This window comes from Trichoderma reesei (assembly GCF_000167675.1).
Source record: "Trichoderma reesei QM6a unplaced genomic scaffold TRIREscaffold_1, whole genome shotgun sequence".
In the NCBI taxonomy this organism is placed as follows: domain Eukaryota; kingdom Fungi; phylum Ascomycota; class Sordariomycetes; order Hypocreales; family Hypocreaceae; genus Trichoderma; species Trichoderma reesei.
This window is the reverse complement of record NW_006711148.1, coordinates 2,231,431-2,244,519: the sequence shown is the minus strand read 5'-3', so window position 1 is coordinate 2,244,519 and position 13,089 is coordinate 2,231,431. Positions and strand designations below refer to the sequence as shown.

The 13,089-nt window shown below is 58.6% G+C and overlaps 4 protein-coding genes across 4 annotated transcripts; 2 read left to right on the top strand and 2 right to left on the bottom strand.

Annotated features, from left to right (window-relative positions):
- Positions 1–1,034: 1,034 nt before the first annotated feature.
- TRIREDRAFT_119815 (uncharacterized protein) lies at positions 1,035–4,827 on the top strand (the record flags this gene model as incomplete). The annotated part of the gene is made up of 1 exon (XM_006961712.1): positions 1,035–4,827. The coding sequence occupies exon 1, from the start codon at positions 1,102–1,104 to the stop codon at positions 4,825–4,827; it is 3,726 nt and encodes a 1,241-aa protein (XP_006961774.1). The 5' UTR covers positions 1,035–1,101.
- A 504-nt stretch (positions 4,828–5,331) lies between these two features.
- On the bottom strand, positions 5,332–6,129 carry TRIREDRAFT_42181 (uncharacterized protein; the record flags this gene model as incomplete). Its single annotated transcript, XM_006960986.1, has 2 exons — positions 5,332–6,005; positions 6,081–6,129. Coding segments are annotated over 2 exons (723 nt in total), but the record flags the coding sequence as incomplete, so codon positions are not given.
- Positions 6,130–7,135: 1,006 nt separating this feature from the next.
- Positions 7,136–7,711, top strand: TRIREDRAFT_102980 (uncharacterized protein; the record flags this gene model as incomplete). Its single annotated transcript, XM_006961711.1, has 2 exons — positions 7,136–7,159; positions 7,256–7,711. The coding sequence occupies 2 exons, from the start codon at positions 7,136–7,138 to the stop codon at positions 7,709–7,711; spliced, it is 480 nt and encodes a 159-aa protein (XP_006961773.1).
- Positions 7,712–8,932: 1,221 nt separating this feature from the next.
- On the bottom strand, positions 8,933–12,420 carry TRIREDRAFT_44251 (uncharacterized protein). The gene is made up of 3 exons (XM_006961025.1): positions 12,308–12,420; positions 11,433–12,133; positions 8,933–11,006 (listed from the first exon to the last, which is right to left on the bottom strand). The coding sequence occupies exons 2-3, from the start codon at positions 12,082–12,084 to the stop codon at positions 9,199–9,201; spliced, it is 2,460 nt and encodes an 819-aa protein (XP_006961087.1). The 5' UTR covers positions 12,085–12,133; positions 12,308–12,420; the 3' UTR covers positions 8,933–9,198.
- Between the last annotated feature and the right edge of the window lie 669 nt (positions 12,421–13,089).

Here is a 13,089-nt window from a genome sequence, read left to right as displayed (position 1 = left end):
GAAAAAGAGTGCCTATCACGTCTTCCGTCATGTACTAAAGATGCTCGTCCATTTTCGAGGTATTGTTGCAAGTTTGCTGTCGCATGAGCTGATTTGAGCTACACCGACTGATGACCCAGCAAATCTGCATCAATGTGCTTGCTGCTTCAGTCATGTGAATCTGTATCATCCGTATATTTTATCGTGTCTGCCATATAGCTCACGAACATCTTGTTTGACTTGCTGTCTAGATCAATCTCATCTCCATCTCAGTTCAAGCGAGATAACCGAGGCTCGCTCCAGCTTGACGCCATCTCAACCATGATACCTTAGTACCGTCATCGTCGTATCTGCGGAACACGGGCCGGGTCACGGCCGCTTCCTCGGCGCAGTCAAACAGCCGCGACGCGTCCTGCAATCTTCCTTGCGCATTGATCAAGAATTCCTCAACAACACTGCCGTATGAAACTGATTTTTCCTCGTATGTCCAATGCTGGTTACATTGAATCTACACCTCATCTGCAAGCTCCTCAGGTCAAAAGCATCCCCAGTCGCGCACGGGCCATCGACAGCACACAATGCCGAGTCCCCCAGAAAAAAAAGATCCTAGAGAAAAAGGGCCCAAGTCCAGCAACTGCACTGCAAAAGCCGCCAGACCGCAGAATGGCCCCCTCCCCCCTGTCGCATCGACCGCTAGTCGCCAGACGCGCTCACCTTCAATCCCTTCCGACACTTTTCCTCTCCTCTCCCCTCCTCTTCGCTTCACCTTCTTTTTTTTTTCTCCCTTTCCTCTTGCTTCTCAGAGAGCCCGCCGTATCGATTCAAGCAAGCAGTGTTCAAGGCATCAACCGGGCGTTGCGATTACAATTAAGGTACCCTGATATCAGACATTCCCCCAGACCTCGAACCCTAGAAACCGAGTCGCAAATCCGGCCACCAGGCCATGACGCGCCGCCTCGACTCACCAGCTCCGATTCACCAGCTGCGATAAGACTCTCAAGCTCCTTCAACTCCCCGAATTCTGCTGCGACAACCATGCGCCTTCTCGCCGCTGCAGCCAACTCTGTCGATTCGTTTCCCTCACAATAGTCACACAAGTGCTGTAGGTAGCCAGCGACTGCCATGCACAACGCATTCGGCCTCGGGCCCAGCGGGCGAGCCACGCCCTTCCAGCTCAATCACGACGCCCGCAAGCCGCTCTTCGGCCGGCCTGAAGACAACGCCGAGAACCCGCTGCATCTGTACAACACGGCCAGGACGCCGGGCTACGGGCGCATCGGCATGCCGGACTCGCACGCGACAGGCCTGCGCAAGCCGAGGCCCGTCTCCGAGGGCTTCGCCTCGACCACCAACGGCAACGGCAACGGCAACGGCAACGGCAATGGCAATGGCAACGCCAACAGCGCCAGCGTGCTCTCCTCCGGCGGCGGCGGCACCAAGATCCCCCGCCTCAACAGCCTGTCGCAGTCGCGCCGCAAGCCCATATCCCTGCGCAAGGCCATGGAGCTGGCCGAGGGCGAGGAGGAGGCGGCCAAGATGATGCTCGAGGCCGGCATGGACGATCCCGTCGCCGTCGACGGCTCGCCCAGTCCCGCCCCGCGGCCCTGGAGGACGCGGACGGCCTCGGAGGTGTCGCAGCTGCAGCGCGAGCTCGGCGCCGACCATCTCGACACCAAGGCGCGCAGCAAGATCCCGTCGGCGCGCAACTCCAACCTCAGCGCAACGCTCGTCAGCGGCAGGGAAGGAGCCGTATCGCCAGCCAGGGGCAGCAGCCTCCCCCTGCGTGCCGGTCACGCGGGGGTCAACAGAGAGGGCACCGCCACTACCGCGACCACGGCCTCCAGCGGGCTTCCCTCGCTCGTCCCGGGCATCGAGGACATTCCGCTGCCGTCCGTCGAGCCTGCCCTGTCCGCAGCAACGCTCGTCCAGCCGTCGTCTCCCTCCCCCGGCAAGAGCTTCGTCTGGCAGATGGACGAAGACTTCACCGGCAGCGATCTGCAAATCTCCGACAGTCCGCGCGTTAGGGTCGGGACTCGGCCGTTTGCAAGCCGCCTAGGATTCACCCCCGACGCAAAGCAGGACTTTGACAAGCTACCGCGAATCACCGCCCCCGGTTCCCGCAACAGCAAGCTGGACGAGATCAGATCGCTCGAGCTCCGCGCAAACGGCAGCCATATTCCCCTCGCAGGCCCGGGTACCCGGCCGAAGCCGCAGAACACAAAGCTGGACGAGATCCTCAAGAGAGAAGCGCAGGTGGAGCGCCAGATCCCGCTTCCCAGCAGGCACTTGGACGGGCCGAGAAACAATACCAAGATTGACGACATCAAGCAGCGCGAGGCCGACGGCATGTCGAAGCGCGCGTACGCCGCTGTTCGCCTACAGGAGATTAAAGAGCAAAACTCCATGGCGCGCCCTCGCTCGCCCGACGACGAGTCCAAGCACCGGCTCCCCTTTGGGCTGGCGCGGCGGCGGCTGGCAAAGACGGAGGTGGCCGAGGAGGTGAAGAAGGAGGAGGCGCCGCCGCCGCCGCCGTCACTGCTGCGTCCGAGGACGTCCTTTGGCAGCAATGAGTTTGGCCGGCCGGTTGTCGACAAGCCCGTGACAATCTTCAACCAGGACCCGAAGCGTGCAGGCGAGCAGGAGAAGACAGAGGGCGGTGCGGTAGCGGCAGCGGCATCATCGCGGACCCAAGAGCTGGAGAAGAGACTCGATAGCGCCGAGCAGCAGATCGAGGCTCTGCTGGGCAAGCGGCGGCCGTTGGAACGACGGCCCGACGAGCACGAGCTGCTGCGACGGCTGGCAAGGGCCGCCAGCTCCAGCCCGCCAGTCGACGACGAGCCGCGGGCGAAACAGCTGCCCACGCCTCCGCCAGGCGACGACGAAAAAGAAAACAAGGAATCCACCGGCAAATCAATCGCCGACCGCATCGCGTCTCGCTTGTTCCCGCGACGCGCCTCCACCGGCGAGAAACTCGCTCCAAACACTACCTGGAACACCGCTCCAACAACTGCGACAACTACAACTACTGCTTGGAATACCCTTGCGAATACCGGCACCACCGCTCCCGACGCCACCAAGGAGGCTGAAAAGGCAAAGCCCAGCGTGGCATTCACTGGCCTGCAGCGCACGCGATCCGTCGATTCGACTAAGAGCAAGCGGTCCAGCATGCAGTCAGAGCCAGACCCCACGGCCAGGATCGAGGCCGAGATGAAGCTGTTTGCGCCGTCGGACAACCACTCCGAACGCGGCTCTCTGCGCGCGCCGTCTCCGCCTCTTGACGACTCTGATCTGGAGGACGACCATGCGCATCCCAGCAAGCAGCCGCCGTCAGACGCAACACCGAAGCCCTCCAAGCCTGACCCCTTGACCATGGCGACACCGAGGGTCACGGGCGCCTACGTCGAGACGCCAGTGTCGGTCAAGACGGAGAAGCTGGTGCTGAAACCGGAGCCAAAGACGGAAGATGACGCTCCAAAGCAGGCCGAAACCAAGACAACAGAGTCAAAGCACGCGCTGCTTTTCCGAGACAGGAAGCCGAGCTTCACCTCCTGGAGAAGCAAGCAGAGGAACCAGGATCAGGATACCCTGTCCGACCCCGGCACGACAGACGACGGCGGCGAGATTGGCGCGTCGGCGCTGGCGGCTGTCAAGAAGCCGCGGGCCAAGTCGCTGCCTCGACGCCGGCTGCCCGTCAAGAACTCGGCCAGGCCTCCCTCTGTCAAGGACGACCTGATGGAGCTGCGCCGCGAGTACAACATTGACGATTCGACGTTTGACGACCTGGACGAGATGCTGGCCAACGCGAGGAAGATGGCCAAGGTCGCAGTCTCGGAAAGCGGCGCCGCTGCTGCTCGTTCCAAGGGCCTCGATCTGGACCTCGATTTTGATCTCGACTTTGGCCTTGATTCCGAGTCTGACGCTGCCCCAGTGGTCAAGAGCGAGCGCGCCAAGGATGCCGAGCGAACCAGCTCCGACGGCGAGATTGCCGCCTACGAGCGGATGAACAAGACGCTGCAGACGGGCCTCTTGCGGATCCGCTCGGCCAAGCAGGGCATCGAGCGCATCGAGGACCGCTTCTCCCGCGCCCAGCCGACGCCCGAGAAGGAGAAGGACAAGAAGAGCGCGGCACTGACCGAGGCGCCCGAAGGCCACGCGCATCACAGTCACGAAAGCGTCGCGGCAGACTGCCCGTACTGCGCGTCGTCGAAACCTGCCTCGGCCTCAGCCCCCGTCACGTATCTGCATCTCGCCCTGCCGCGACTCTTCCACCGCGAACCGACGTTTCGCCTCACCTGGCTTGGTCTCCTTACGCTGATACTCTCGGTATGGTACGCTACCGAGGCCACCATGTGCTCGCTCTACTGCCGCCCGACTTCGTGTCCTGCCTCGAAGGCTCCCTGCGTCTGGTCCTTTGACGATCCCACAGAGTTTGGCACCGCCCTGCCGATCAAGCTCGACCAGTGGATCACTGGCGGATCGGGACGTCAACTCGCATCCGTCGCATACGAGGAAGCGTACGATGTGTTCGCCGACATCCAAGACCTAGTCCTAAGACGCAGCATCACCGACGTGGACATGGAAGCACTCTCCCCCGAGCAGAAGCGACGACACAGGCGCCGTCTGCGTAAGAAGGGCCTCGTTGCCTCTCCCAAGGCGCCGCGACCGGAGGACAAGGCGAAATGGGACGAGTGGCGCGCAGCGCGGCTCGCCAAGGAGCGGGCCAGCCAGAAGAAGGAAAAGAGATCGACGACGGTCGAAGAGGAGATGCCCAAGCCTATTCCTGTGGCGGGGGACGAGGAAGAGGGGGAGCAGGAGCAGGGCTGGGTGAAGATTAAGGGGTGGCGGTGATGGCGATGATGATCTGGAGGGTTACTCTGTTCTCATGGTGGAGGCGGGTCTTTTTGTTTTGCCCGTCTTTCTGTTTACTCTTCCGTTTCGTATATTTTCATAGTCGCTGCTTCTAACGATGTAATGATGAGGAGTTGGGATGATTGCGAACAGGAGTATGGGAGCATAATGTGTAATGTGCTTGGTTTGGGCGGTTGGGTTGGTGGGTGGAAAGGCGGTTGAATATAAATCTTGCCTCCTTTAAAGGGCCAAGACAAGACAAGACAAGACAGCAGAAGGATCCTTGTCGTCTTTTCACAGCATTGCTAAACATGGAGTCTTGCTTCCCTTGTATATAACTTCTATGCTTTCAAGATGTATAAATTTCAACATATGCAACGAATCTCTTAACGCCATACTCCTCTTCTTCCACCACATGGTATCCTCACCCCCCCCCCCCCCCCCCCCCAACAAAAGCAAAGCATCTCAAACCCCCTAATTCTCAATCCCACCCCATTCACCATCATCCTCACCACCCACCTCCTCATCCTCGTCCTCGTCCTCCTCACCCTCCTTCTTCTCCACCCAAGGCAGCCTCTCATCGTCATGACTCTCCCCGGCGCGCTGCCTCACCGACTTCACAGGACACCTCTTCAATCCCTCCACCAGTCCGCCCACAAACTCGACAAACGCCCTCGCATCCTCATCATCATCCCCCAGCGCGCCCTCCCTCTCCAGCTCATCGACCCACACATCGAGCACATGCAGCCTCAGCCCCAACGCAACCCGCTGCTCATCCTCCTTATCAAAACACCAGCCCGCAAGCACCCTCTTAACACCCTCCACAACATCATCACCGCCCTTGTACCCCCTCTGCTTGACAACCCTCACCTGCGCCGCAAACACCCTCCTCACCAGCAGCAGGAACTTGTCCAGCCGCAGGGCCTCGATATGCGGCCACTGCGTCCCCAAAACGCTCCAAAACGCAGCAAGCCACGTCTCGACGCAGGCGTCCTGCAGATCGTGCACGAGATTCGCCAGGTCCGACGCCAGCGCCTGTTGCGGACGAGGACGATCCGTCATCCAGAGGGCGTAGTAGAGGCCTGTCCAGAGCTTGCGCGCGTCGAGGGGGGTGAGGCTCGTGCGGGAGGAGAGGAAGGACTGCAGGGAGGAGAGGGATTCGACGCGGAGTTTGCGGTCTGATGAGGGGAGAATTTCTTGTTAGCTTTGATATCATTTTTTTGAGGGAAGAAGGGGGAGGAGAAGGGACGGACCGCTTGAGGCGAGGTTCTTGATAAAGGGCATTTGCTGCGCTTGTTGCGCTGAGACGGCGTCGGCGGCCATTTTTTGTGGTGAGATGGGAGGGGATGAGTGTTGGGAATCGTATGTGTGTGTCTTTGTATGTCCAATTGTCGAGATTGAGCGATCTGATGTGTTGTGGAAGAGGCAAAGGCTGTGTATGGAGGTTGGCAGTGGATGGGCGCTTGGTGCAAAGAAGAGAGTATGTAAATTTTGATGGTTTGGAAAAAATCAAGGTGAGCGTCGGTGAGCGGTGAGTAGAGGCTCCACTGAGCTTGGCTGACCGAGATGGTAGTACATATAGTAGGTACCTTGATGTCTTGTATCGACCGGACTGTGACATGAATGGTTAACCCGTCATGATAGTAGAACATGAGATACCCCCAGATTCTACACCTCGACGAGATTACACTCTCAGCTTGCCTTTTCTTTTCTTTCTTCTTTCTTCTTTCTTCTTTTTTTTTCTTTTCTTCTTGGAACAACCTGCGTAAAAGCATCTACATTACCTAATCCTCCAGCATCTCATCTCTGTGTCTTCTCCTCACGCTTCCATGCTCCTTCCACCATCTGCCCCGCCAATCGGTACGTACTCGGTACCTGAAAGCTTCGAGCTCGTCACAACCCCCACATCCGTCATGGCCGTCAGCCAAAAGAGTCACACAGCAGAAAGCTCGAACCCGCAACAAACACCAACCCAAACACACGATTCCTCCATCCCCCCCAAGCCGACTTTATCGACAGAAACACAAAACCCGAGAACTGTTCTTTTTTTTTTACTTTGTCCCGCGCAGACTGTTGTGTTTTCTCTCCGTCTAGCCAGAACTGCGGATATCTCTGTTATCCGAGACAGTCCTTTCTTCATCGACGTCACGACCGTTTTGACAATTCACGATACGAGCGAGCGAGCGAAACAACAACAACAACAACAACAAGAAGCAAGCATCTCGACGGAATAGCCCTCGAAATCCACGGTCTCCTTTCAAACAAACAGTACCTTCGCGACCCAGGCATCGAGACCAAAACACCCACAATGTCCACCAAACGCATCTCCAAGGTAAAACCTCTCTCTCCTCCTCCCCATCACCACCACCACACACACACACACACACGCCCAAACCCGCTAACAATCACTCTCTCTCTCTCTCCCCAGGAATTCGCCGAAGTCTCCCAAAACCCCCCCGAAGGCTTCACCATCACCCTGCCCCCCTCCGCCTCCCTCCACACATGGCACATCGTCCTCACCCCGCCCCCCTCGTCGCCCTTCCACCCAGGCCGCTTCGGCATCATCCTCACCCTGCCCACAGACTACCCCTTCAAGCCCCCCGTCGTCAAGTTCATCACCCGCCTCTACCACCCAAACGTCACAAACGACTCCCTCGGCAACGTCTGCCTCGGCATCCTCAAGCCCGAGAACTGGAAGCCCAGCACAAAGATCGCCGCCGTCCTCGAGGCCCTCCGGAACCTCATGATTGAGCCCCAGCCCGACGACCCGCTCGAGGAGAGGATCGCGGACGAGTACCGCAACGATAGGCCCGCGTGGGAGGCCAAGGCTAGGGAGCTTGTCAATCGCTTTGCTTTGGAGGAGCCCGTTTTCCCGGCGTCGTAGATGTATATATATACATATATATGTCATCACCATCATCGTCATCTTCTTCTTCTTCTACTATTACTACTATCACCATCACATGCTTCTTCTTCTACTTTTTCTCTTCTCATTGTCCATCATATTGTTGTTATGCATAGGAGGGGTGTACAAGTGTGAAGTTGGAAGAGATGTTTGGTCTGTGTTTGCGAGCCGACGGATCCTCATTTGAAATCGGCATTCGTCCTGGTGGGGATGCCCACACAGGAGCAGCAGCATGGTTTGATGAAGTTATCCTGGACAGTTTCCATCAAGTTGGTGATCAAGGCTTGCAAGATGGCCTGGAGCGCGCACGATAAATGCCCCGTCAGATTGAGAGAAAAGAGCGGCATGGCGAGATCACGGTAGCACCGGTTGGTCAATTCCACATGACAGAACATGGAGTTCCATCAATTTGTATTTATGCTCAAGAACAGAACAAACCAAAAACAAGGCTGCTTCATCTTTACTGCTGTCCCCATCACTGTTTCTTCCTGCTAGGTATGCAAGAATAGCTGGATACAGACCTCTCAAGAGCACACAAACGACACCTACCAAAGCCTCCACCAAGCCTTCAGCTACAACTCCCAACAACAACCTACGATACAGTCACTCACGCGCAACGCTGTAGATCAAATCTTCGTTTCAGAAATTCATCATTGGCCGTGGATAGGAGAATACATCCTCGCCACGCCAGTGGGGGGGTTACCAATTACTCCCTCTTCCCACCCCAGATTTTGTGTGTCCTAGTCTATCCAGATTCTCAAAACAGTGACGAGAAAAAAAAAGAAAACAGAAAATTTTTGTACATTCCCATCCTTCTATGCTGCGCAGCCACAAGATGTAGAAAACAGAGGGTCAAAAGAAAAGGTAACCGAGATGAAAAAAAGAAAAAAGAGGTGAGAAATGAGAGTCAATCCCCCCTTTCGTCTCCTCTGGCCAAAGGCACCCCTAGTTCTTTTTTTCTTTCTCGTATTCTTGCAACAGGCATCTGTCTCTAGTTCCTCTAACAAGGGACCTGCCACAGGTTGCAGCCGTAACCGTCGTCATGGTATTTGAAACAAGGGGGGCGCCTGTATATGGCCCGCGCACCCCGTATGAAGATCAAAGTGGTATGAAGAAGAAGAAGAGCAAAAGTGTGTCAAAGTAGGTAGAGGAACAAAGGAGAAGGTACAAGTCGGAGAGGTTGAAGAGAAGGGTGAAAAGAAGAGGTAAACGCAATGCTAATGCTTCATGCAGATGCATCGTGGCCGTTCTCCAAGGCCACTCCTGGCATCTCCCTCAAACGCCTGCCGTGCTATGAATCGAAATGAGAAGATCGAGGATTATAATGTATGAGAGGAGTGAATAGGAGGAGGAAGAAGAAGAAGAAGAGGAAGAAGAAGAAGAAGAAAGAAGAAGAAAAAAAACAGTGAATAGACACAAGTGGTATCAATGCAACAAGCCAACCTTCCCCTGTCGGTATTAAGTGGTTATTTCATCAGCCCAAACAGGCTGCCGCCCTTTCGCTCCCCGTCAGCCTCCTTGCTGGTGCTAGCCCCAGGAGCAGTCGCAGCTTTACTGCGCGATCGCAGGAGGAGATCCTGCTGCGCCTTGTCGCGTCTTTCCTGCCGGCGCTCCTCAATCACCTCCTGGCTCAGATGGTTGAAGCCGTTGCGCCGCTTGAAGCACGTCTCCAGCACCTTGTTCGCGTCGAGCATCTTGCGGGGCATCGACTGCACCACGCCAAACATCTCCATCGGGTCCCCAATCGCCTTGATCTCGGCCTCACCCAGCTTGAAGATGGCCAGGGCAACTCGGAACAGCGTCTTGGATCCCTCGTAGAAGAAGACGTCCCAGACACGCAGCGTCGTCTCGATGGGGAGGGTGCCAATGTAGCAGCTCATGAACCACGCCGTCATGCACAGGGTGATGGGAGGGAGCCGTTCAGACGACAGCGCAAGGTGAGTGTCCTTTTTCTTGAGCCGAGGCGTCAGAGGGTTCCGGACCGACTTGCTCGTCATAGGTCTCGCTTGCGGGTCGCTGTTGTCCAGCTCTCCTCCAATCTTATCCCACACAGCAGGCATGGTGTCGCGGATTTCCGTCATCAGCACGCCCAGGTCCACCTTGGAGCCTTCCAGGCTCATCTCGTGCGTGCCGGGAAGGTAAATGTGCGTAATGACGTTGAGCAGCCAGAAAGCCTGTTCCTCCGTGTCGACAAACAGGAGCAGGAGGCCGGCGATGAAGTTGAGGCTCTGGCAGTATCCGATGCGGGGGTTGTAGACGGCAAACGCCAGCAGAACGCGGCGCAGAGAGGCAATCAGCGGCGGCTCGCCCTCCAAGCCGACGGGGCCGGGTCCGCTGCCGTCGAGGGCTGCTCCCCTCACCGTGGACTGGCTCGCCCGCTCACTGCTGGTCGTGGAATCGAGCATATCCGCGGTGGCCTGGGAAGGCTTGAACTGGATGTTGTCGGGAAACGTCCGGTGCAGGTCTCGCTCAATGGCCTCAATGTCGACGTGCTTGGCTTGTCTCAGCAGCAGCTTGTCGTAGAGACCCCCGTGCTTGGCCAAAATGGCCGGTCCGCCGGCGTAGTAGAACCACGCGGCGCCGCGCCAGTCGGGCGGGATGCCCTTGCGTACAAAGCGCTTCGTCTTGGCGTTGGGTGCCGGGAAGCGCTGGGGGCGGTCCGTCATCAGGGCGCTGTCCTTGAGGTAGGCCGTCCACTTCTTGCGGCGGCGGGCGAGATACTGAGAGTAGACCTTGTCCCAGGCATCGTACTGCTGCCGGGTGATGAACTGGTTCTCCTTCTTGAAGCCGTACCGATCGCGCGAGCCCGGCTCCTCGGGCTTGGGCACAGGGAGCTGCACGGATGGCGAAGGGGATACCGATCGGGACTCGGGCATCGAGGGCGGCGAGATGCGCGACGGACTCGGGCTGGGCGTGGTGCCTCTCGCGTCGGTGCGGAGGCCGTCCGACTCTACCGAGGGGTTCGACTCAACGGTCCTGGACGAGTCGCGCTTCTCCGGAAACTCCAGGTCGTGTTCGGGGTCGTGGTCGAGGTCATGGTCATGGGTGAGGGCGGGCACGGTGGACGTGAAGGCTGTGCTGGAGAAGAGCATCTTGGACTGCCGAATCTCCATGTCCAGCGCGGAATGGGTCGCCGGCACCGGGGGCACCGGGTCGGCACTGAAGTCGTCGCTGTGAATGCGCTCAGGGCCCGGCTCGGACCTCGAGGTCACAGGGCGGTGCATGACGCTAATCATGTTGTCAGGAACGGGGTCGGTTTCGGTCTCGGCGCAGTCTTCTTCTGTTGCCTCCTCCTCATGAGTTGGCAGCGGCGTGTGTCTGTGCTCGACGCCGTGTCCGTGCTCCTGTCCGTGCTCCTGCTTCAGGTCCTGTTCAGGCTCCTGTTGGCGCTCCTGCTCAAGCTCCTGCTCCTGCTCCTGCTCCTGCTCCTCCTTGCACTCTTGTGGGTACTCCTGCTGGTGCTCTGGCTCTGGCTGCTCTGCTTCTAACTGCAATTCGTGGGGATAAGAGTCGTATGGGGCAGGGCCGTAGCCAGTATAATACTGGTCGTCGTATGGGTAGTGGTGGTGATCGTATGAGGGTTGGTGGCGGTGGTGATAGTAGTCGTCTTGGGAATTGCGGGTGCTGCGAGGGGGTTCAAAGTAGTCGTTTTGGTTAGTGTTGTTGTTGTTGTGGTAGTCGTAGTCGTCGTCGTCGTCACAGAAGCCTCTCTCGTACATGCCCATAACATCTTCCAAGCTCGGTTCGTCGGCGTCAGGGTCAGCGTCTGCGTCAGCTTCAGCGGGTGCGTCTGCTTGTGCGTCGACCTCGTTTCCGTAGACGGACAGGACGGAGCTGTCCTTGGTCAGGACGCTGCTGCGCTCGGTGAGGGCGGTGCCAAAGGCAGACGATGATGTAAGCTGGGACCTGTAGCTGGATCGCAGTTCGTCGTCGCTCATCCAAGGAGCTGGCCCACCGGGCGCGGCAACGCTGACCGGGCTGTCAATGCGATTGGGATGGCCCAGCTGGGGACGATGGCCGGCGATTGGAGGTTGTGCAGACGTGCTTCTGGACGAGCGACTCGATTCGAGATATTCGGCAGTAGGGGGAAAGGATGGAGAGACGGCATAGGAGAGTGAGGATTTTGAGGAGACAGAGGGACGTCGGGGGCGCTGCCAGGAGGGCGTGGAGGCAGGTGAAACGCTGGTCATCTCCGGGATGCGATCCGAGGGAGGGAGGGAGGCCAGCCGGAGGTTACCTGGGCCGCCGACAGGGGGCGACCTAATACTTTGCTTCCGGGGTCTAGAAAAGTTCTCGACGGCAGGGGTCTCTGGCGTGCGCCCGGGTGCGTGGGCACGCATGGACTTTGTCATCAGGGCGCCGCCTGACGAGTCGAGCTGCAGAGGCGCGGGCAGCCGTCCTCTGGCGGTGGCCATGTCCCGCGCGGGCATCGACGTCGTCGTCGCAGCGTGAAACTGAAGCTGGTGATGCTGCTGGTGCTGGTGCTGGTGCTGGTGCTCCTGCAGGCCGGCCGCGAGCTGCTGTGGCTGGTGGTGTGGCGACGATGCCTCGTCAAGCTGGCCGTAGCGGTCGTACCAGCTATTCTGCGAGGGCGACCGCGGCGGCAGCGGCGACATTGGGCTCTGCAGCAGCATGCGGGGGCCGTTTGCGAGCGAGTCCCATCGGGGAGAAATGGGCATAGGAGAAAGCTGCGGCGGTCGTTGGCGGTCGCTGCTGGCGCTGGCGGGCAGCGAGGTGAGAGGCGGAGGAGGAGATTTCATGCGGGATGCGTAGAGCGGCGACGGCTTGGTGATGCTCTGCTGGCGGCCGTGCCCGCCGCCGGCGTGCGAGACGGTCATCGAGTTCATGCCTGACCCGTCCTTGTGGTCGTCGTCCGAGTCCTGGGAGCCCAGCAGCGACGGCTCGAGGCTGATGCCGGGCTCGACGAACGGCCGGAAGCACGTGAGGCCGTCTTCTTCCTGTGGGTGATGCCGAGAGCGACACTGCGCGCAGGGCCAGATCCGACGCCAGGCCGCCTCGACAGCGACACTCGAGGTTCGAGATGGTCAATACTGGGGTTGAAGAGGGCGCCGCCCCGTGCCATTGCCGCCCGTCGCACGCAAGTCGGGGGAGTCCTTTACGGAATGTTGGAGGTCGCGGAAGTTGGGAGTTGGAGAAGAGGGTGCCCTTTTCGGCTCCAGCTGCAGATGCACCAGCTTACCTACTGCACTTCGGTAGCTAGTCTCAGAAGAGCTTGCAGCTGAGCGCAGCCGACAGGTCAAAGGCGCAGGATTTCGGGGCTGAGATGCATGCAGCAGTTGGTTAAAAAGGGATCGAGTGCGTGAATCTGGAGCTGTCACTGGCATAAAAGTCGATCC

Excerpts from the sequence above, each read along its gene's own strand:
- TRIREDRAFT_44251 (XM_006961025.1), bottom strand. The coding sequence starts at position 12,084 with ATGACAAAGTCCATGCGTGCCCACGCACCCGGGCGCACGCCAGAGACC. Across the intron at positions 11,007-11,432 it reads CATGTACGAGAGAGGCTTCT|ACTGCGCCGAGACCGAAACC; the intron begins GTGACGACGACG and ends CAACAGAAGAAG.